The sequence below is a fragment of the Amblyraja radiata genome, chromosome 16 (assembly GCF_010909765.2).
Source record: "Amblyraja radiata isolate CabotCenter1 chromosome 16, sAmbRad1.1.pri, whole genome shotgun sequence".
In the NCBI taxonomy this organism is placed as follows: domain Eukaryota; kingdom Metazoa; phylum Chordata; class Chondrichthyes; order Rajiformes; family Rajidae; genus Amblyraja; species Amblyraja radiata.
Genome location: NC_045971.1, coordinates 21,470,243 through 21,493,906, shown reverse-complemented (window position 1 = coordinate 21,493,906; position 23,664 = coordinate 21,470,243). Strand labels below are relative to the sequence as shown.

Below are 23,664 nucleotides of genomic sequence, written 5' to 3'. Positions count from 1 at the left end.
ATTTACCCAACACCACTTCCCGACTAACCTGGATTTCACTCAATTCCTCCAACTCCTTTGACCCGCGGTCCCCTGCTATTTCCGGCAGATTATTTATGTCTTCCTTAGTAAAGACGGAACCAAAGTAGTTATTCAATTGGTCCGCCATATCCTTGTTCCCCATGATCAACTCACCCGTTTCTGACTGCAAGGGACCTACATTTGTTTTAACTAATCTCTTTCTTTTCACATATCTATAAAAACTTTTGCAGTCAGTTTTTATGTTCCCTGCCAGTTTTCTTTCATAATCTATTTTTCCTTTCCTAATTAAGCCCTTTGTCCTCCTCTGCTGGTCTCTGAATTTCTCCCAGTCCTCCGGTATGCTGCTTTTTCTGGCTAATTTGTACGCATCATCCTTCGCTTTGATACTATCCCTGATTTCCCTTGTTATCCACGGATGCACTACCTTCCCTGATTTATTCTTTTGCCAAACTGGGATGAACAATTTTTGTAGTTCATCCATGCAGTCTTTAAATGTCTTCCATTGCATATCCACCGTCAACCCTTTTAGAATTAATTGCCAGTCAATCTTGGCCAATTCACGTCTCATACCCTCAAAGTTACCTTTCTTTAAGTTCAGAACCATTGTTTCTGAATTAACAATGTCACTCTCCATCCTAATGAAGAACTCAACCATATTATGGTCACTCCACTCTTGCCCAAGGGGGCACGTACAACAAGACTGTTAACTAACCCTTCCTCATTACTCAATACCCAGTCTAAAATAGCCGGCTCTCTCGTTGGTTCCTCTACATGTTGATTTAGATAACTATCCCGCATACATTCCAAAAAATCCTCTTCCTCAGCACCCCTGCCAATTTGATTCACCCAATCTATATGTAGATTGAAGTCACCCTTTATAGAATGTGCAAGAATGTGCAACTCCACACTGACAGCACCCGGGGTCAGGATCAAACCCGGTTCTCTGGCACTGAGGCAGCAGCTCTACCAGGTGCGCGACTGTGTCACCCAAACTATTAAGGGTCCAGGCATTAACAATAGCCCCTTAAATTTGACCCCCTAAAATGCACCACCTCATGTTTGAACTCTATTTGCCATTTTTTTCTGCCCATATCTGTACCTGATCCATATGCTGCTTTATCATTTGACAATCTCCTTCATTGTCTGTAACCCTATAATTTTCTGGATTACCCCTAATTCCCATCTTACACAAAGAAAAATAACATTGGTATTCTCAAGTTCTCTGAGACTGCCTGCAGTTAGAGAAGCTACAAAGATCTTTGTCAAGGCCCCAGAAATCTTGTTTGCCTCTCCTAATAACCTGGGTTAGACCCAATCCGTGCTTGGGGACTTATCCACCTTAATGGTCTTCAAGAGACCTAGCATCAAAGAACAATATCGGACGACAGATGGCACAATGGGCTAAGTGTTCGGCTGGCAACCGGAAGGTAGCTGGTTCGAATCCCGCTTGCAGTGCATACTGTCGTTGTGTCCTTGGGCAAGACACTTCACCCACATTTGCCTGTGTGTGTCCTTGGGCAAGACACTTCACCCACCTTTGCCTGTGTATGTGGATGTAATTATGTGAAGCACTTTGGGGTCAATGCAAGTTGACTAAAAATGTGCTATATAAATAAAGAAATTTAATTAATTTAAATATCGCACAGGAAGCCCTTCGGCTCAATATTCATGCTGAACATGATGCCAGTTTAAACTAATCTCCTCTGGTAGCATGGAATCCATTTCCCTCCATTCCCTGCATATGCTTATCAAAAAGCCTCCTAAATGCCATTATCGTTTCTGCCTCCACAACCACCCTGGGCGAGTGTTCCAGTGTATATATCCACATTCTGTGTATATATTTTTAAAAAGCTCCACCCATTTGAAAAAAATGGTTGCCCTCTCACTTTAGACTCATGCTCTCCAGTCTTTGACATTTCTCCGTGGGGAAAAGGTTCTGACTGTCTACCTATCTATGCCTCTCATAGTTTTATATACATCTATCGGATCTCCCCCTCAGCCTCTGATACTCTAGATTTGACAAACCTCCTCTTGTAGCTAACACCCTCTAATCCAGGCAGCATTTTGGAATGGAGTTGTGATGACGTTTTGTGAATACTTCTCAACTTATCTATTAACAGCTCACGGTTTTTATTTCTTGCAATTGTCATGAAGACGAGGCTTATTAGAACCTATCCTAAAGTTTGTGTAATTCAAATTCACATTTATTGTCACATGCACCAATTAAGATACAATGATATTAGAGTTACCATGCAGCCATACAATTAAAAGAACACAATGCAATTAAAAGAACGATAGAACTTAATATAAAAATCCACCACAGTGATCACTGTGATGGAAGGCAATAAAGTTCAGTCAGTCTTCCTCCTTTTGTGCTTCCAACTTCTTTGTGTAATCTTTTAGAAAAGATGAAGCACTGTCTATTTGCAACATTGCGTGGTTTCGCATTTTATAATGGATATATTGAACTATAAAGGGCTCCTGAACACATTCCTCAATTTTAGTGTGGGCCCTGAAGAATTTGGTCTGAAGAAGGGTCTTGACCCGAAACGTCACACATCACCCAAAACACCAATGTTCTCCGAAGATGCTGAGTTACTCCAGTAATTTGGATAAGTTACTCAGCATCTCTGGCTAAAGTGGGTAGGCAACGTTTTGGGTTGGGGCCCTTCTTCAAATTGATCGTGGTTGGGGGGGATGGGGGGGCGGGGGGTTTGATTGAAAAGGCCTGAGATGAAAAGCCAAAAGGTGTGAGATGAGATAAGGATAGAAGAGGCATGAAATGTAAAGCTTATTTAAGGAATATAGCTGGAAGGGAACAGGTGGAAGGGAGAAACAGGTGTGCATCCAGGTGGGGCACAGGGAAAAGAGGGGGAAGAAGGGGTGGGGGAGGAAAGCGAGCAGTGAGGTGTGGTTTATTTACCTAAAATTGGAGAATTTAACGTTCATACCATTTGGTTGTAAGTTACCCTAGAGGAATATAGGTGCTGTTACTCCAGCTTGCATGTGGCCTCACTATGGAGGAGGACCAGGAGAGAGTTCAGTATGGGAAAGGGAATTTAAATGGTTGGCAACGGGGAGATTCAGCATACAAAATGTTTAGGAAGGAACTGCAGATGCAGGTTTAAAGAGAAGATAGACGCAAATGCTGGTATAACTCAGCGAGACGGGCAGCATCTCTGGAGAGAAGGAATGAGTGATGTTTCGGGTCGAGACCCTTCTTTAGACTTTGGCAGGTGGAGTGCAAGTGTTCAGCCAAATGGTTGCCAAATCTACGCTTGGCTTCGTCGATGTAAATATTATCAAAGATTAAAAATATAATCCTTATTCGGTTATGTGAACTGATGGGAATATTTAGCGAGCAAGGTTAATTATTCACTGAAGTTATATCTGAAATGAGAAGATGCAGACTCAATAATGTTCATCGATTTTGGGATCTAGTTTTTATAAAACCAGTAAAAAAAAAATCCCCATGTCGTTCGCCAAAATATTCTGGATGCTATTTAAATTATGTTTTGGGTTGACCGGTATCTTTACATAGGTGCCAGAATTGTGAAAGAAAACAAGTCTGTAAATGCACAGATCAGCCATATTTTAATAGAATTGCAGAGAAGATTCCAGAGGAATGACTTTGGTACATACCTATTTAGCTTGCCTTGACTGGGCAAAATTAATATCTCAAATTTAATTGGGCTTTTAGCGTGCAGTTTTTCTTGATTTTATTTTGAGTATTAAAGTTTGTATATGTGTTGGATTAGGGTTCGATTTAAACCAACGTATTATATGTTAGCATGATGGATAACATTTCAATCTTGGCTATATGGATTGGACAAAAATCAAACGTTTACATGCACATATTTTCGACGGGAACAGGTTGGAATCAACTCCACTTTCTTCCTTTCATCTATCACTGGGAATTCACTTCACTGTTGCTGGGCAACATGTCAAGCTTTGTATTCAATTGTATTGGAAACAACTTGCTAGGTTTTATTCCACAGTGACTTCAAACCTTCAATCTCGACTACAGTGCTGTGAAGGGAAACGGCAATAAGAGAATGAGAGCATCACCATCTCCAAAAGCCTTACTACCGCAAAATAGAAAAAATGTCGTTCCTCCTCCATTGCTTGGTCAAAATCTCGAGCTCCCCATCTAATCCCACTGCGGGCTATTCTTGGCACTCAAACTGCTGTGATTCAAAGTGGGATTTATCACCATCATCTTGAGGATAATTAGGAATGGTCAACAACCACAAAGAATGGATTAAAATATGTTCAAGGACCAGGAACTTCTTTGGAGTTTCACTGAACATTTCATTGAACATTTTCAGGGATCTGTGGCGTCGACGATGATACTAGGTCGATAATAACAGACACACTCATGTTAGGGTAAACTCGCATCATATGGTTTATTTATAGTGGAGGACGGTACAGACACAAAGGTCCAGGTCCACGTGGAGACACAGTCCTTCATCGACTGTGAGAAGGTACTGGTGATCTCAGGCTAGCCCTGGCAACTTAATCTTTGCCTCGGAAATAAGGCGTAGGCAATCTCATGCTGGTCCCAGCAGCTAACTCTGGCCTCGAGGGGGCTCAGGCGGACCCAGGCTTGTCCTGGTGGTTCGGTCTGCTTCCTAGCCTACATAAAGAGGAGCAGTTGGAAGGAAGTTGTCCACCTTCTTTCCCTTTTTTCCTCTCCCTCCCTGGCTGGAACTCCCTTGGTTTATAAGGAGTAGGGCTGCCGAGCTACAGATGAGATGATCCAATAACAGCTAATTAGACAGGGGTGTTTCTCTTTTGACTGTGGCCTCGGTTCTGCCCAGGGTACTGTGCTCTCTGGCAGCGAGGCACTGTTTGTGGTGTTTGTCGTTGGCTTCTCCTTGCCTGTCCGCCAGTGACTGGGATCGGAGTGGTCCTTGGAGAAGACTGGTGCCCGTGGCAAAATGTTACAGATTTTAAGCAATAAATCACTATATGAAAGTTTAATATCTAAAGTTGCAGAACGTATCCACTACATCATAGGACTGATCATCTAATCTGTAATGAAAATAATACAAATGGTTTACAAATTGGCCTGAGATGTCCATATACAAAGTTTCCTATACTGTCTTTGTGGGTGACTTACAATTAAATTACTGCAGGATACTAAGTCCATAAAATCTCATGTAGATATTATGTTTTATAATGAACTGGATTTCAATATCAACTATATGTTAAGAAAACTTAATTAACATTTAAACGTAAATGTTGAATAACAAAAATACAATTTCTATGCAGGATGTTGAATATCTTTAATTTCAGTTGCTAATTAAATTTTCACTATTTAGACTATACTTTACACAAGCATCAGTGCTGCAAAACCCAATACAAATCTTTTAATTTATGTTGAATGTAACTAACTAGCAAATCATAAAACTATTTTGTATGATTGTCGAGGTTGATAACCAGTGACGTATCGTGAATTTCAATTGCAAAAGTAGTGAATGGATTTGAACAAAAATCTTTTATTGTACAATATTAACTGTTTTCTTATAAAACGGCACATTTCATTGCATGCTTTTGTCAATTTATTGAAATCTGGAAATGGGCAAAGGGTGGCAAAGTGGGCCATCCCTCAACACCAGGGATTGAGGTGTAATCCTGATTTGGGGTTCTGTCTCTATGAAATTTGCACACTCTGTGAACATGTGGGTTTCCGATAGGTGCTCCAGTATCTTACCTGATCCCAAAATTCTCCATATAAATTAATTGATTACTGTAAATTACTCCATTGTGTAGAGGAATGACAAAGAGCTAAAGGGGAGTTAATGTGGGAGGAAATGTTGCAGGGCTACAGGAAAATGGTCTGGGGAAGGGTACCATTGGGATTATTCTGCTGGGATTCAACATGGATCTATTGAACTGAATGATCTCTTCAGAGGTACAATATCTGCAATAGAAATTACTATCAATTCATTGTGTTCCTTAACTAATTTCTTCTCAGAATGTCCCTCTTCTAGTGGCAAGCCCAACCATAACGATGTTCTACTGATTAATTTAGCTTATGTTTCGGATGTTAAAACAATTAATGATCGCACAGAAACTCCACCACCCTTAGCTTCACTGAATGTTAGCAAGGTAAGAATCTTAACTGAGAAATAATAACACGTTGAATTTTTTGAATATATTTTGTTTTTCTTTGATGGTACTCAAGGGAAGAATAAGGATTTTGCCTGTATACATTTAAAATAATCCAGGAAGCCATTTGAAACTGAAATTATTGTTAAATTAATACCAATTTTTTCAATTGGACAAATTATGAATTTGCGCATAAAATTCAACGCAAGTATTTTTTTACCGAAGAAGTCGGATTTTAAATTTGCATTATTACAAAAGGACCAATGTCCAATAGTTATTTATTCTATGGATATGTGAACTGAAAAGACTAGGATGGCCTAATACACTTAGATCTGTTTCTTTACCAAGCAGGCAGTAAAAGCACCTTCTCTAGATAGCAATTCAATTAATGTACCTGCTATAAACAAAATATACATTTCTGCAGTAAAATTCATTTTTGTATACAGTCCAGTACATGTTTCACTATACATAAGCACTTAAATACATCTTAGATAGCATCTCAGATACAGTACAAGTGTATAGTAGTAGTACATTGAGACAGTATACAGAGTCGCCAGATTTGGCACAATTTCCAAGTCTCAGTTCTAGGTGTAGTTCTTAACCTGGCCATAAAGATCCCGTGGTCCTGCAGGGTCAGCCTAGCCTAGTGTGACCGTTGATATCTGCACTGCTGCTCCACTGCTCTGTGCATTGCCCGGTCCACGTTTTCAGCCTCTTGGTGCGGAAGCTGTAGAGCCTCCAGTTGACTACTCTGCTGTTGTGGTGCACAGCACTGCCTCCTGCAGCCGGTCTGCTTACCAGTCCTGTCTGATTCCAACTCCCTCTTTGGTCCATCAAGCGAGCAGGGACCCGGCTCGGCGGCTTCCCTCTTCGGGTGTGTTCCCTGTTCATAATTTTGTATACTTCTATCTGATCTCCCTCATGTTTAAGTTTAATAAAGCATTTATATCTGTGAATTAACTGAGCAATCTACAATCAAATGAGAAAAGCAATCCCTCTGTCTAACCTCTCCTTGTAGCTAATGCTCTGTGATCCATGCTTCATTGTGGTAAACCTCTTCTGCACCCTTTCCAAAGCCTCCACATCCATCCTGTATTGGGGTGATCAGAACTGCATGCAATACTCATGTGTGGCCGAACCAATTCCTATAAAGCCCCTTCATGATTTTCATGCTCTTATACTCAATCCTTTGACCAATGGACGGAGGTTTTTGGGCTTCTCTCACGGTTTGGGGATTTCTATCACACGCTTCACCTGTACATTAATGCCATTGTATATTTTCCCCTTGTATTCGATATCCAAAAATGCAACACACCCTTGCTTGATTCATCTGCCATTTCTCTGCTCACAAATTTAAGTTTTCTTCAGGCTTGGTAATGAGTTTTGCAGTTCTAGTATCCATAAGCTGATGCTATTTGACCACTAGCATTTATTTTCCTGACATGACTGCAGTCTATTGTACTACTAGTCATGCACTTTTAAGTTTCAATCCAAAATTGGCAGATTTCCTTATAACCTATCTGATGATTCCATGAATCAAATATCAGTGTCATTTCGCAATGTATGGTTAATTGCAGCATTAATAGTTATTGAATTTTGATCCCGAGCTGGAGCCCTAATGGTAGATGCAGACACAAAATGCTGGAGCTCTACCATAACTCCTTTATGGTAAAGAAATTCTAATTTAGCACAGCGCTTGAATTGAATTAGGCCATCCTGGGAGTTACGAGTCACACATCTACTGGATAAATGGAACTACTGAAAATTAGTCGTTTTGCCAAATTTTTTTCAGATAGTAACTGAATATTTTGCGTTTGTTTTATATGCACACATTTGTAGAATGTCTCATGGAAAGTTTTGACATTTATTTCGCAATTTAGTTTCAAATGATTGCCTGTTTATTCATGGCATGGATTACTTCATGGATTAAATGGTTTGCATTTAATATCTTAGTTGAGCTCATGATCTATCTTAATTTTTTGGGGGGAGAAGGAAGTGGTGTGGATCTCAATCATTTATTGCATTATATTTCCAGAATCTTCACCAGTTTCAGAGCAATGCATTCTTTCACTTTTACTTTCTGAATCAAATCATTCTTTTTGTTTCTCTACCATAAGGTGACTTTGGTAATTATTGTCCAGCAACTGGCTTGAAATAGATGCACAATTTATGATGTTGAGGTCTGAAAATCACAAAAGTCTTCTAGAAATTTAAAATTATTTTATCCTATTTTCTCAGTACCTGCTCTAGTTGAACACCTGCTGGAATCCCATTTTCCTTTTTTTAATATTTTGTGTTTTGTCTCCTTTGTAGAGTGACTGAAACTTCAAATTCCTGTAAATATACAGAAAATGTTAACTACGAGAAATTGCTCTTTTGTTTATTCTCTCTAACCCTTCTATAATTTAGATGTTAGTTTTATAAATGATTATATTCAGTAGAAAGACAAGTATTATGATGTGCATTTTTAAAGCCACTACTATTTTTTAATATAAATAAGACTGTTATTCTCATTCATCTCTTTCTTGCTGATATATTCCCATTCATGCATAATTTGCACATCTCTTCTGTTTCCAAAACATTCATCTTGCCTTATCTCAGTTTTTCATCTACATACACATTTCAGCAAAGATCACTGAAACACTGTAAAAAATGTCTCTGTTCTCATTTATTTTCTCTTGGATCAGCTCAGCATAGATGAGGAACTAATTTGCAAAAATATTTGAACAGCTTTGGTTAGAAATTAATTCTTATGGTGGCTGTACAAGAAGAACGACGCCTGAATGTAAAGTGTTGTGTTTAATGTGAAGCTTTATCAAGCAAAATAAGAATTTCACAATGTGTAGTAAATTCATGAACCCTGATCGACTTTAAGTGACGGTTTAGTGAAAGAGCAAAACACATGATTTTGTTTGTCAGGTCACTTGATCATTTTCATCCATTTGCTACTGTTGCCATTACTTGAAAGATTCTTGTAAGCAAAAATTAAATGTATTATTAAACTTCAGAGGCTGAGAACTTGCCAGTGAAGACAATATCTTTAAAAAGCCTCAATCACCCCAATCGTAACTGATGTGAGGTTTGGAAATCTCACCATCTCAAAGATGTGACAGTGACATTTAATTATGGTCAATTTTCTGTTATTGAACATAATGTTAAATGTTGACTTCATATTGTGCGTTCTCATTATATATCTTTTGAATAATGATAGGGATACACGGCACACTATTTAAACCACAAGTAGTAATTCCTTTTTAAGAAAAATCTTTGAGAATCATTTTCAGTGTAGCAATTCCTGAGATGTTTTGCTTGGTGGCCTAACCATTGGTTGATTATGCTTTTAGAGGTCTTATAAACATTTCTATTGTACAACAGAGAAAGCTGTAGAATTGATTTCTCTGAATTAACAGTGTTCTTTGCATGATGAGATGGGCTTTGTCGTGATTTGAATTTGCATATCTGAAGATTTCAAAGAGCGTGTTGTCATGGGCATTTCTCTTGTATCATCTCCCAGTTTCCATAGACAGCATGAAAAAATATATTTAAATTCTCAAAAATTAACACACACTCTTTGAGAGAATGTTGTTCCATTTTTATATTTAGTGTAGAGATACAGCACGGAAGCAGGCCCTTCGGCCCACCGCGTCCTCGCCGACCAGCGATCTCTGCACGTTAACACTGTCCTACACCCACCAGGGACATTATTATTTATTTGTTTTTACATTTACCAAGCCAATTAAACTACAACCTGTACGTCTTTGGAATTTTGGAGGAAACCGAAGATTTCGGAGAAAACCCACGCAGGTCACAGGGAGAATGTACAGACAGCACCCGTAATGGGGATTGAACCCGCATTCGCTGTAAGGCAGCAACTCTACCGCTGCGCCACTGTGACTGCCCAATTTCTAAATATTCCCTGGATGAGTTTGTACGATTACTTTGTCAGTAACTTTCAGTGGTGTGGTTTGGCTTTCTGTAAACTCGAGTGATGGCTTAAGTTGTTTTGTTTGTTTAGAGTTGTGTTCATAATTATTCATTTGTATTGCAGAAATGAGTGGAAAATGTAGCAGAAGTGAAATGATGTTGACTCTCCAGCAGTTTTCAGTTTTTCGCAAATAGGATTGGTTTAAATGTACTTGTGAATATAGTGGAAGAAACCATTTTTGAGAATTCATCTACCTATACATTTTTGCAGTGTGTAATGAGAGGATTAATAAAGGGGAACATTAAGAAATGGCAGACTAATTAAATTCAAACTTTCATTCCCTCTTCACAAAGAAGGATGCAAATAATCTTCAACAAATGTTGGAGAATATGGCAACAGGTGAAATTTGTATCGGTAGGAAAACAGCATTAAGAAAAATGAGACTAAAAGACAAATCTCCAATGACAGACTGCATCCCAATGCATTAATGAAAGTGGCCTTAGAAATGGGGGTTTCATTGGTGGTCCATTTCCATTATTCTCTTGACTGCAAAACTTTGTAATGATTGTTATTGGGTAACTCCTGTAACCCTCTCCCAATATTTAAAAAAAGGAGGCAGAAGGAAAATGGGGAATCTTAGACCAGTTAAACAGGTGTAAGTGGTGGGAACAATGCTGGAGTTTCACTGCAAAATGTGTAATAGCATAGCACTTAGAGAAGAGTAACAGGTTTGGGCAATGTTAAAGTCGATTCAATCTGTCTGAATTTTTGAGGTTGCAATGAGCAAAATAGACGAGGGAGAACTGGTAGAGTGGCGGATTTGGGCTTAAAAAAAAAGTTTGGTAATTTTCCATTTAAGATATTAGCATGCAAAATTAAAGTAATCTAATGAAGGATCCTGACCTGGAACATCACCTATTCATGTTACCCAGAGGTGCTACCTGACCTGGTGAGTTACTGCAGCACTTGTGTCTTTCAAGATTTCGCCATCTGCAGTTCTTAGGGAGAAAAACATAACGTACATTTGGTTGTGGACAAGGTGCTATGTGGATAGAGAAGTGATTGGCTGACTAGAAACGGAGTAGGAATAAACTTATTTCCTGTATGACAAGCAGTGATTAGTCGTACATATTAGAAAATATGACTAGTATGCATAATAGCAGTGAATGCTACAGGATCCCAGTTACTGAAGGTAAACATGCAAATCTACATGTGATCAAATGGTAAATGATAGCCTAGCCTTCCCAGAGAGTAGATGTGAATACAGGAGTACTTATACAGTGCCATGGTGAAACTGCAGTTTGAATATTGTGTGCAGTTTTGGTCTTGTTTAAGGACTTGTTTCTATGTTTTAACTGGAAAAAAATTAGTGAAGGCTTGCCAGACTAATTCTGAGGATGGCAGGATTCTTAATATAAGAAATTGAATTAATTAGGTTTATTCGATAGACTCGAGAAGAATGAGGTGTAAGAAGGATGTTCCAGATTCCATGATTTATCATTTCAAGAAATTGTCCTAAATTGTTTTTATGAACTCATCCCCCAAGCTACTTTTAACCAGTTGACACCTACTCTATAGTGGATTAAATCCACACAATTTGCATATTTTCTTTGCTATCAGTTTCTTCATAGTACTCTGCACAACTTTGCTGCTGTTATTTGACCAAGCCACTTGTAACATTTTGTTTTTGTCACTTTATTATTCTTCTACAGGTATTAAGTCAGGTTCTTAAGGTGTATCTTTCATCACTGTGATGCATGTCTTCACTTGTTATTGGGGCTACACTTTTTTTCCTGTCCTTTCCAAATGTCAAGAACAGTAGCATATTTAATTTTCAATCCCATTCACCACATGGTCTAAATCAAAAACATCATTCTCTTTTCTGATGAAGCGTCATATATGTGAAACTTTAACTGGTTTCTCTTTTCATTTTTCCTGTTTGATTGGCATCAGTTATATTTTCCATAAATTTATTTTCAGATTAATCTACTTGAATTCAAATATCAGGTTAAGCATTTCATTCATTAACTTAATTCACTGCAATTAATGTTTAAACTCCCTGTCGCACTCTTCTGACCAATATCCAGAATACTACTTGGCTATATATTCTTGAACATTTATAAATCCATTTAACCCCTTTGCTGTCTTTTTATTTATAACTTTTCCTGCAGACCTAGCTGTTTTAATCACAACAACTTTGAATATAGCCTTGTTATAAATGGTTTCTACCCCAAGCTCTTGCTCCTTCCCTTGCCCCTGACACCATTATCTCATGATCAAAGCCACTGTCACAGATCCATCCTTTCATTTATGGATTTAACAAGGACATATTTGACTCTGATAATTTGTACATCGTTTAGCTAAAGATCCATCGATTATTACCCTGTATTTTAAATTGAGTCCTTCTGACTGTTCAGAAGAACCCCAATCCTAATTGTTAATATTGTTATATTAAATTCTCACCTTCCCACTGAAGTCTTTTTCCAACTGTGGATGATATTTTAAATCTGAGCAACAAAGCTTCTAGGATTCATGGTTGAGAAGAATGTGTTTTATCCTAACTATTTCTTTCTACCTCTGCTTTGTTCATTTAAATGTCCTCTGTATCTTGGTGCTAGTGTTATTCTCCCATGAATCTTTCTTGCAATACAGCAGCTGGTGACTTGTATCTTTTAAACTAAGTCGAAGGAATACCCACTGTATGCTTGTTCCCTTACTTGCCTTGGGTATTTCTGTTCCTATGTCTTAAAACTGGGCTAATGGGGAGTTGGATTCTGGATTCAGTCAATGATCAGAGATTCAGTCAATGATCAGCATCATTAGAAATTAGAAGATAGACATAAAGTACTGGAATAACTCAACGGTACAGGCAGCATCTTCTCTCCAGAGACCCCCTCCCCATTCAGCCCAGAGGTTTTAAGACATAGGAGCAGAAATATCCATTCAGCCCATCAAATCTAATCAAATCAATTCAATTCAATCATGGCTGATCTATTTTTCCCTTTCAACCCCATTCTCCTACCTTCTGCCCCTAACCTTTGATCCCTTGCTAATCAAGAACTTATCAATCTCTGTTTTCAAATTAGATGACGTCAATGACAGTGTCTGTGGCAATGAATTCCACAGATTCACCACCCACTGGCTAAATGAATTCTTCATCTCCATTCCAAAGGTACATTCTTTTATTCTGAAGCTATACCCTCTGGTTCTTGATTCTCCCACAACTAGAAACATCCTTACTACATCCACTATCTAGGCCTTTCATTATCCGAGATGTACCCCTCATCCTTCTAAACTCCAGCGGGTACAGGCCTGGAACCTTCAAATGCTTCTCATAGGTTAACCCAATCATCCCCTGGATCATTCACGTAAACCTCCCATGGACTCTCCAACACCAGCACATCCTTCTTCAGATATGAAGCCCAACTACTCACAAAATTCCAAATGTGGTCTGGCCAGTGCCTTTTAAAGCCTAAGCATTTCGAAAGGAATACCAACATTGCATTTGCCTTCCTTAATATCGATGGGTTGAGGCTTCCTGGATCAGGCTTCCCGAACAAACACTGAAATGTCTACACCAGCAAATTGAGGAAAGCGTGTAAAAGGATAACAATCTTTTCTGTGGCATGTGCTATTGCTCTGAATCTTACTGCTTCCAACTAACACTCGGTGCTACAACTTAACACTTGTATTAATATTCAATCAAGCCTTGATGATGTATATAATTAATTTTAGATACATTTTGGTTAAAGTTAGCCTTCTTATTAAATTTAATAGTGTAATTGTCATAATTGCCTTCGCTAGTTTAAATTACAGCCCTATCCAAGAGAACAAAAATAAACAATAATGCCAATTTGTCATGTCACTGGCTTGTTGATTTTATTTTTTTTAATCTTGCATGTGTTATGTCTCCTGTCCCTTTATGTCTTCTCTTGTGTGCTCTCAACATTCTTATTGTCAATATGTGCTTCAAATCTAATTTACTTTTATAGATGTTAAAAAAACAGTACTTGTTGCGATGGGATAAATCCTCTGAAGTTCTATGCACTCTGATAACAAGAAGGTCAGCTACAAGACTATTTTGGGGGGGTAGGAGGGATGCTGTTATTTCTCCACTCACTTAACAAAGAATTTTGCCTGACAGTTTACTGAGCCAAGTAAGCCCCACAACTGACCAAATTAGGCACAATGGATATGTTATTTTATTGGTATTCTGTCAAACTCGATGCAGTGATTTATGTCATTAGAGAAAGTATTTTCCTCTTTTCCTGATGTTGATGGCACTCTGAGATTATTCTGCGGATGATTTAGTAATTAATCATTGTTCACGTAAACCCCCCACGCCGGTTATGTGCCAGCAGGTTATTTGAATGTAATCGGCAATGCAGTTGAACTTGATCTTGATATTTGTATGCATGCGATTTATGTTAGGCATAGTAGAATAGGAAGCAGAATCAAGGTCCATGTTGGTTCACCTGTTTCATATTGTGGAGTCATGGCATCTGTATGGTTCTGTTGTTGCCTTAATGGAAATCTGACTTGGAATTGAACCTACAACCTTGCAGGTGTGTATTGCCTCTTGGGAGGAAATAGTAGCATCCGAGTCACTGCATCAAGCTGTTATTTATTGCGCAAGATCATTCTTCATACACAGACAGATATGTCTGTTCCCACTGCTACTTCCTTGCTCTTTTGCTCTTCCATCTGAATTCTCGATTGTGATTTATTTTCAGCTCTTTGACACATTCCACTGATTTTCCAGGATATTTACTTTTAACCATAGGTTTGTTCACTGTTCTTTTCGCTAATGCCTATCATTTTTTTGAAAAGACTATCCTTAAAATATGCATCCTATTTCTGTCCTCTGGATAAATTTTAAAAGTGCATTGACATTTTGCGCAGTTCTTGGACCACATTTTCCAGAAAGTCGAGAAATATTTTTAAATAAGCATGAAATTCATTTGCATATTGACAATGCAAAGCGTGTGCCTCTGGCTGGATGTAGATCTTTTCTAATGTATAAACTAATTCCATTAAATGCCTGCAAACTATGTACAATATATTGCTGCTTTTACAGTAAATATAATTTTGGCTATTACATGGAGGATTTTTTTCACAAACCACAGCATTTGCTGATACTCGCCACCCATTTCATGTACGTTAGTTCTGAACTACCTATTTTTTTTTTTGGCTCATCCGTCTTCAGAATCTAGCTCTCAATGAGATGTTTAAAATTTGATTGTGGTGATACATTTCGATGAACTATACACTTTTAAGTTTTTTAATTCAAAATTTGTTAAAAATCAGGAATTTGCCATTTCAATTGTGGTCTGTTTTCCTGACTCCCCCCCCCCCCCCACCCCCATCCTCATCCACAGTCTTTGGTCCATCGAGCAAATACATCATCCAAAATGTACATGGAAATAACCAATAAAATAAAAGGCACATTGGATGCCCTTTTGGGATATTCAGTTGTTTAGGAATTCAGCCCACATTGTTCTCTCTCTGTTTTCAATGCGTTATGACTTCTGCTGAAAGGGGGCGCAGCTGAGCAGGTTCCAGGCGTGCTGGAAATTCAGAGAAGGTAGTTCCCCACTAAATTTATTTCCCTGGTTCTCTTTCAGAACCATTCCTCTCGTGTAGCTGTTCCCTGGATCATTCCTTATTACTGACTTGACTAGCTCCACTGTCCCTACCTGCAAACTATTGCAGCCCTTTACATCTCTAACTATCAAGCCCAATCCACAACTGGTTTCAAACATGTTTTGCCCTGATGGAGCAAGTATATGAATTGAATTGGCAGAATTGAATTTCCTAACTGCAAGTTAATAGACAAAACATTCGTAAATACTAATGAAATTTTATGCTATGTTTTCTAAGTCTCGAGTAAACTAGATCAAATGCTGTGTGGATTAAGTCTTGTTTTAATTTGCACTTTTTCATTTTCATTGCCCTGATGCAATACTTGGATATCTTTTAAATCTTCTCCTTCCTGGTTCATTATTCTAACAAATCTTACTGAGTATTGCACATTTTAAGTCCAACAAATATAACAACAGATCTTTCTTGCATTTTTAAAAAGTTATACCAGTTATGGTAGGACCGGATACTGCATTTGTCGATTTAGATTTAACCAACTTTAATAAGAGTTTGCTGTCTAGGCTCATTTTGTTTTTTGGTATTGCAGCCAAATCTAGATCTGTACATATAGTAGATAACATTTGGCTTCTCCTATGTTTCCACACCTCCCATCTCTTGACACCAAATTGCTAATTGTGGCACAACTACCACAGCATTCTAACAACATTTTAGTTTCCAATTGACAGAATGGGAACTATACCTTAGCTCAAGGTTTATGTTAACTTGCTTTTCTAATTTGGTAACCTTGTATGGAATATGAGATGCTCTAAGTATGGTCTACTCTAAGTATCAATCTTATTGTCAGTTTATTCTTCCACATTTAGTCAAATTGCAAGCGCCACCTAAGATTTTTTTTTTAAATGACCACCTTGATATTATTTGAAGAAATGACAAAATGTTATTTTTGATAACACAGCTGCACAAGATATGTTTAAAATTACCATAAAAGCTTGGTGATGACATTTTCAATAACTTGCAATTTTTCAATCGCTTGCAGCATGATGACAACTTGCTTGTGGTGGCAGAAAACTCAGATTTAAATTGTTATTTTATTCCTAGCTTGCCAACCGGGCACGGACAGAGAAGGAAGAGAAATTAAGCCAAGCATATGCAATTAGTGCTGGAGTCTCTCCAGAAGGCCAGCAGCTTTTTCAGACTATCCATAAGACGTAAGTTCAGTTTTATTAATGATATATTTCATAAATAATTTAGACAATTGTTTCCATTTCAAAGAATTTAAAAGGTTGTGCTATGAAATAGCAGTTGTTTAAATGGGGAAAACAAGGTTTTCGGAATCTCCTTAAGTAAAATCATTAAATACATGCCCAAATTCATCCCTGTTGTATAGTGCTAACCATTATATAGTTGTGTCAGAACCTGTTAGCGTATCTTCCTTTTTGAACTTAATGTCATGAATTTTGGAAGCAGTGCACAATGCATTGATGTTACTGGAGAGCAGATTGAGTAGTTCCAACCAGGGATGGACTTTCACGTACTGATTCTGTTAAAAAGTATATATTTAAAATTATTTCTATGTTTTGATGTAAGATCGTCACCCATTATCTATATCAATAAGTTGATAATATTTGCTTGAAGCTGAGACAAGATAGAAAAGTTGAAACCTAGCCTGTTCTGCTGGAAGAATATTATTGTATAAATGAGTATATTTTTAAATAATAGTTCCTTTGCATTATTCTGTCTGATAATAAATCTGTTTTAAATCTGTAGAATTGAATGAAGTAATTAATGAATAATATTAAGAGTTATGAATGTGCAATAATTTGTTTAATTCCGATCCTGAGGGCTGATTATCAACAAGAATGCTTGATTAATCCTATTATTACGGGTGTGGTAATATCAGCTATTTTGCTCTCCAGGGTGTAGTTTTTTTTTTCAAGGTTCAGAAGTATTTAATTGTCATATGTACTGGAAGCAGAAAAATAATGTTCTTTCTTGCTACAGCTTTATAGGCCCATTGATGCTATCACACAACAAATAAATATACAGTATGTACAATATATATTGTAATCAATAATACTATAAATTAATAAACAGTAATGAGGTAACCAGACCATAATGGTGCAAAACTGAAGTATGTAGTCCAACCAAAAACTAAGTCTGTAGTAGATAATTGGTGAAATTGTGTTATGCCATGTGGTTCAAGAGTCTGATGGTTGCTGGGGAAAAAACTCTTGAATCTGGAGGTCATAGTTCTTGGGCTACTGTACCACCTTCCCGTTGTAGCAGCAAAATGAGAATGTAGCCAGGGTGGAGCACGTCTTGTATATTAGCTGCCTTTTTAAGGCAACGCCTCTTGTAGTATCCCTTTCGATGATTGGGAGGTCATTACCATGATGGACTGAGCAATGTCTATTACTTTCTGCAGCTACCTTCTTTCCGGCATTATGAGTTACTGCACCATGAAGTTATGTAACTAGTCAGTATGCTCACTAATGTATAACTGTAGAAGATCAATAGAGTATTTGTAGACACACAGAGTCTCCGTGATGAGCTTTTTGTGATTACTTCGACATGCCGAGCCAAGGCAGCGATATGCACGTTTGGGAACTCTCTCCGCCACCAACCTGTCAATGAAAATGGGTTCATGGATCCTCTGATTTTCCTTCCTGAAGTCAACATTCGGATCCTTGTTAATGTTAAGAGTAAGATGGTTGTTCTGGCACCTTTTAATCAGATGTTCCGTCTCTCTCCTGTACACTGACTCATCGTTATCCATTATTTATCCAACAACAGCGGTATCATGTTAAATTTACAGATTCCTTTGGAGCTATGTCTGGCTGTACAGTTAGGGGTATAGAACGCGGGGGGTGGGGGGTGAGCACAGCCATGTTGTGCTTCTGTGCTGATGGTCATCAAGGCGGAAATGTTGTTGCCAATTCTTACTGAGAGAGAACGAGTTCCCTGAGTTTGATAGATTTGGAGGGATGATGCTGTTGAACGCCGAGTTGTAGTTGAACAGTAGTCTGATGAGCATGTGCTTATTGTGCAAGTGGTCCAGTGGAGAGCCAATAAGATTGCATCTGCTGTTGATCTGTTGTGGCAGTAGGCAAATTGTGGTGAGTTCAGGTTCTTGCTCAGGTAGGAGATGATGTGTGTCATAACCAACCTCTCAATGGGTGTGTGTCCCACTGGTCGGTCGTCATTGAGGCGTATCTCCTTGCTCTTCTTGGACACCAATATTATGGATGTTGCTGAAGAAGGGTCTCGACCTAAAACATCACCCATTCCTTCTCTCCAGAGATGCTGCCTGGCCCGCTGAGTTATTCCAGCAATTTGTGTCTACCAATATTATGGATGTCCTTTTAAAGCCATTGGGGACCTCTGAACTGAGAAGTGGGAGGTTGAAGATGTCTGCAAAAACTCCCGTCATTTGGTCCACGCAGGTTTAATGAACATGTCCATGATATTCATTCTTAATAAAAAACATATTTGTTTTATCCTTGTCGTTTTTGTCTTTGCCTTCCGGCTCCTGGCGCTCTCACTGTTTTTCTCAGCGCCTCTCAATTTTACTCCCCATCTTTCCTCTGTCCTAATATTTAGTTTGGAGATACAACATGGAAACAGGCCCTTCGGCCTACTGAGTTTGCACCAACGAGCGATTCCCTGTACATTAGCACTATCCTCCACATGAGGGACAATTTGTACCGCAGCCAATTATCCCACAAACCTGTACGTCTTTGGAGTGTAGGATGAAACTGAAACACCCGTGGAAAACCCATGTTCTCACGGGGAGAACACACAAACCTCTTACAGACAGCAGCCGTAGTCAGAATGTAACCCGGGTCTCTGGTGCTGTAAGGCAGCAACTCTACTGCTGTTCTGAAATTGTACATTTTTGAACAACTTGTTCTTTTGGCCCTTTGCCCATTTGTTTATTTATGCAGGACACTTGACAGCCACATGCATTGTAGCTGAACTTGAAGCTAATTGTAATGATATGCATGTGCATGTCAGGCAGGGCCTACTGCATAGAGATTGGAACCAGAAATATGCCCTTTTCTTTCCACCCTCTCCATTGAAACCTTGTACTGCTGCCAATTAGAGCTCTTAAGAGGTAGTATTCATGGTCTACGTGTGCTGCTTGTTGGATAAACTGCTCAGGGGAATGCTTTGGTGTTCAAATTTGTTTTTAAGCTTATACTTTGTACCTCGTTTTTTTCTCTTTAAAAAAAACCCCAAAAAAACTGGTATCTCTGCACAATTTCAATTTTTTAAGCTATAGCATACTATTCCAAGACTACTTATACCCTGTCTAGCTGGTCACAAATAATGGGAATTTTCTAAGCTTAATCACCCGACAGCAATAAAATATCAGTTTTATCCTGAGGGTCATTTGAAGTCATCTCACTGACATGAATTGTGTGAATACAATAAACTCTTGTTTCAATGGACCTCCTTAACAGATTTTGGTTATAGTGGACAGATCTACCGACCTTCATCACCAGGCCGCATTGCTGACTCTGACCCATACCACCTTCCCAGCCATTTCCAGGCCAGGCTGTCCACGCCACCTCTGGCCCACACTGCTTCCTCGGCCGCTTCCAGGCTGCACTGCTGACCCTTACCTGCACTCCAGCCGCCTGTGGGCCGCAACCAATGACTCCGCCGATCCTCGCCTCTCCCTCGGCTGCCTGCAGTTCAGGGCCATCAACTCGCTTGAATTCCAGACCCAGTTCAGGACCGAGAATCTGAAGAAGGGTCTCTACCCGTAACGTCACCCATCTACGGTCTCCAGAGATGCTGACCTGCTAAGTCACTCCAGCACTTTTGTGTCCTTTTGTGTATTTGGCGACAACTGCAGTTGTTTGTTTCTATTTATACAATGATAATTCCTCCTTGGTTATAGTAGACAATCAGCAATAACGGTCTATTATAATGATATATGACCCATTTGATAGACACTTATTTGGAATTACACATTTTCAGTATCTTATAGGGGAAAACAGTTAACATTTTCTTCAACAGTAAATTAGATTCCACCCCCACTCTTGGAATTTTTTTAAACGCCTACTGTCCCCACAGATTTAAAAAAAAAAATGGAAATACAGTAAAGATCATCTGGCATACTGTACAACACTTTTACCAGAAATTTCACTAGATTAACCATTTCAATAGATCTTCATGAAAGCACTGTGTTCCTGTCGCATAATCATTGCTTGTACCTCATGATCGAACCAGGCCTTGATTTTCCTTTTTGCCCACACTTTGCTTCCACCCCTTGATGAAATAGGGACATGGAAGAATGAGGCAAAAATGGAAAAGATCAGTGTAAAAGTTTTCAAGATTGTTGCACACTCCAGGAATTTGAACATATAATAAGTTGGCACCACAGTGCAGCACCGAGTGAATGTTTCATTGTTCGTGTCTTTCAAGTAAGTGAATTAAAAAAGGCATATTGCGACATGTAGGCTGCACTCCTACTATGGGAGCCAATTTTTATTCCTTAATTTACACCGATTTTATTTGGATTTACATTGTGCACAGACCTTGTTGCATTTGCCTGCACAACAATATATATTTGAATTTTCTATTTCCTCCAAAGACAACAAGTGGTTCCTTATGAGGTAATAAATGATAAGAAATAATTACATTAGTGGCATTTAAGAAACTTTTAGATAGGCATATGGAATGGACGGATATGGATTGTGTGCAGGCAGATAAGCGTATGTCTTGGCATCTGTTTGGCACCGACATTGTGGGCCGAAGGATCTGTTCATGTGCTGTATTGTTTTATCATGGCTTTGTCTGGTGTCTTGTGTAGGCAAATGACCATTTGGGAAAGAGTGCACAGGGTGATTATGGAACAATATCAAATGTTCTGTCACAGGCAAATAAAGTTCTGATATAATTGCTGGCAATTTTGCAAACATTCATTTTTTTCCCCCGTCAACTTTTAAAATATTATTCTGCTGTCCTGGACCAGTGTTTCCGCATCAATGAAGGTGGCTAGCACCAAGGTAGTTTGTATTCCCACTCTGCAAATTTGACTTGTTGACAAATGCGAGTACAAAAGGTTATTGTGCTTTGCTTTGATATTGAAGAAATTTTCAACTGTCAGTTGATGTTTGAAATTATTTGGGTTGTGATTAATGCATGATCCAGCACACTTAATTATTGCCTCCTTTTTTTTAGCATCAAGGACTGTAAATGGCAAGAGAAGAGCATAATCGTCATGGAAGAAGTTGTAATTGTACCACCTTACCAGGTTGAGAACTGTAGAGGGAAAGAAGGAAGCGCATTAAGTCACGTACGCAAAATAGTAAGTACATGTACATTTTCTCCCTTTTTTGTTTTCTAGCCTTATATTTGACCGTGAAAGCAGGTAGCCGAGCAAATAATGTGCAATCTTTTTTGTTGGTATATAGCTCACTATGGCTACTTAAGGTCAGGGATCCATTGTGTGACAAATTGCTTTGCCAATAGAGAGCGAGTTTGATTTTTTTTTTTAAAGCTTTACAAAAAAGATAATGCAAGAAACCTTCTGTTTGAGTGTATTTCAATGTTTCACTAACGTTATATGTGAATTGTTTTGCAAACAAAGTTTTACCACTTTGTGACAGTAGTGCTTGGAAAATCACCTGCTTTATTTTTAGCTTTCACTATCATCTTCACTGCTCTGCAGTCAGTTGGAGAAAAATTGAGTAGAAGGTAGCTGCCATGTACATTGGACAACATGAAATGGACATTGGGGTGATGGGTAGAAGGGAGTGAGAGTGAACATTTTGCCACAAGAGACTCGAGACTAGATGCTGGACTTGAGCATAAAATAAACTGCTGAAGGATCTTATCAGGCTAGGCAGAATCGATGGAAAGAAATGGACAGGTGATGTTTCGGTTCAGGACCCTTCTTCAGATTGGATACCAACAGTTTTTCTCCAATTTCTTTGTATTCACCAAAACTCATTTTATATTGGGAAAATATCAACTGTCCTTGAAATTTTGACTTTACATTATTCAAAAAAAATGTATCCCCTTCGTTCATTTTGAACATTTCCTCTGATGTGACATCGACCTCATCGTGTGCTAAACATGCAGCAGAAGTGCATTATATTCATTATTTTGAATGACATTGTATTAGTGCCCAATGACTGAGGATAAATGTCTAACCTGAATTGTGTTTGCATGAAGGCCTGATCTGCAGTTTTCGTTGCTTCACTTGTATCTAGACCAGGGGTCTCCAAACTCCAAACTAGACCAGGGGTCTCCACATCCGGCCCGACACGAGGTTTTATCCGGCCCGCAGCAAGCTCTTAACACGTTCCGTGCGGCGGGCTGTTTAGCGGGTTCTGTGGTATCGCAGCATTAGAGATACAGCGCGGAAACAGGCCCTTAGGCCCATCGAAGCGACGCCCGTACGCACCAGCACCATCCTACACACATTCGGGACAAATTCAGTTAACCTGCAAACGTGCAGTGTGGGAGGAAACCAGAGCACCCGGAGAAAACCCACGCAGGTACAAACTCCGTACAGACAGCACCCGTAGTCAGGATGGAACCCAGGACTCTGGCGCTGTGAGGCAGCGACTCCACTTTTGCACCACCGTGCCGCTGCTCATGTGTTGCAAAAGCAAGTTGTGCGGGGTGGGGAGTGGAGTAAGATGGAGGGGGGGGAGCTAGTTGGCGGCAGCGTCGGTGTGTAGTGGTTTCTCCCCCCCCCCCCCCCCCCCCCCCCCGTGAGGGTGACCGGTGAAGAGCTGTGGCTCCATGGCGCCACACTGACCTGGACCCTTAGACCCTACTCTCTCACCCCCCACTCTATTACCCCCCCCCATGCTATACCCCCCCCCCCACGCTATACCCCCCCAACGCTATACCCCCCCAACGCTATACCCCCCCAACGCTATACCCCCCCACGCTATACCCCCCCCCAACGCTATACCCCCCCCAACGCTATACCCCCCCCAACGCTATACCCCCCCAACGCTATACCCCCCCCACGCTAT

At 39.3% G+C, this 23,664-nt stretch overlaps 1 protein-coding gene across 2 annotated transcripts in view; it reads left to right on the top strand.

The window, feature by feature from the left end:
- The window catches only part of lsm12 (LSM12 homolog), a 46,587-nt gene that overhangs the window by 4,075 nt on the left and 18,848 nt on the right, over positions 1-23,664 (top strand). For both annotated transcript variants that reach the window (XM_033035310.1, XM_033035309.1), the window contains exons 2-4: positions 6,002-6,135; positions 16,760-16,869; positions 21,854-21,980. In XM_033035310.1, the coding sequence (XP_032891201.1) occupies positions 6,002-6,135; positions 16,760-16,869; positions 21,854-21,980 (371 nt within the window). The remainder of the gene's footprint in view (positions 1-6,001; positions 6,136-16,759; positions 16,870-21,853; positions 21,981-23,664) is intronic.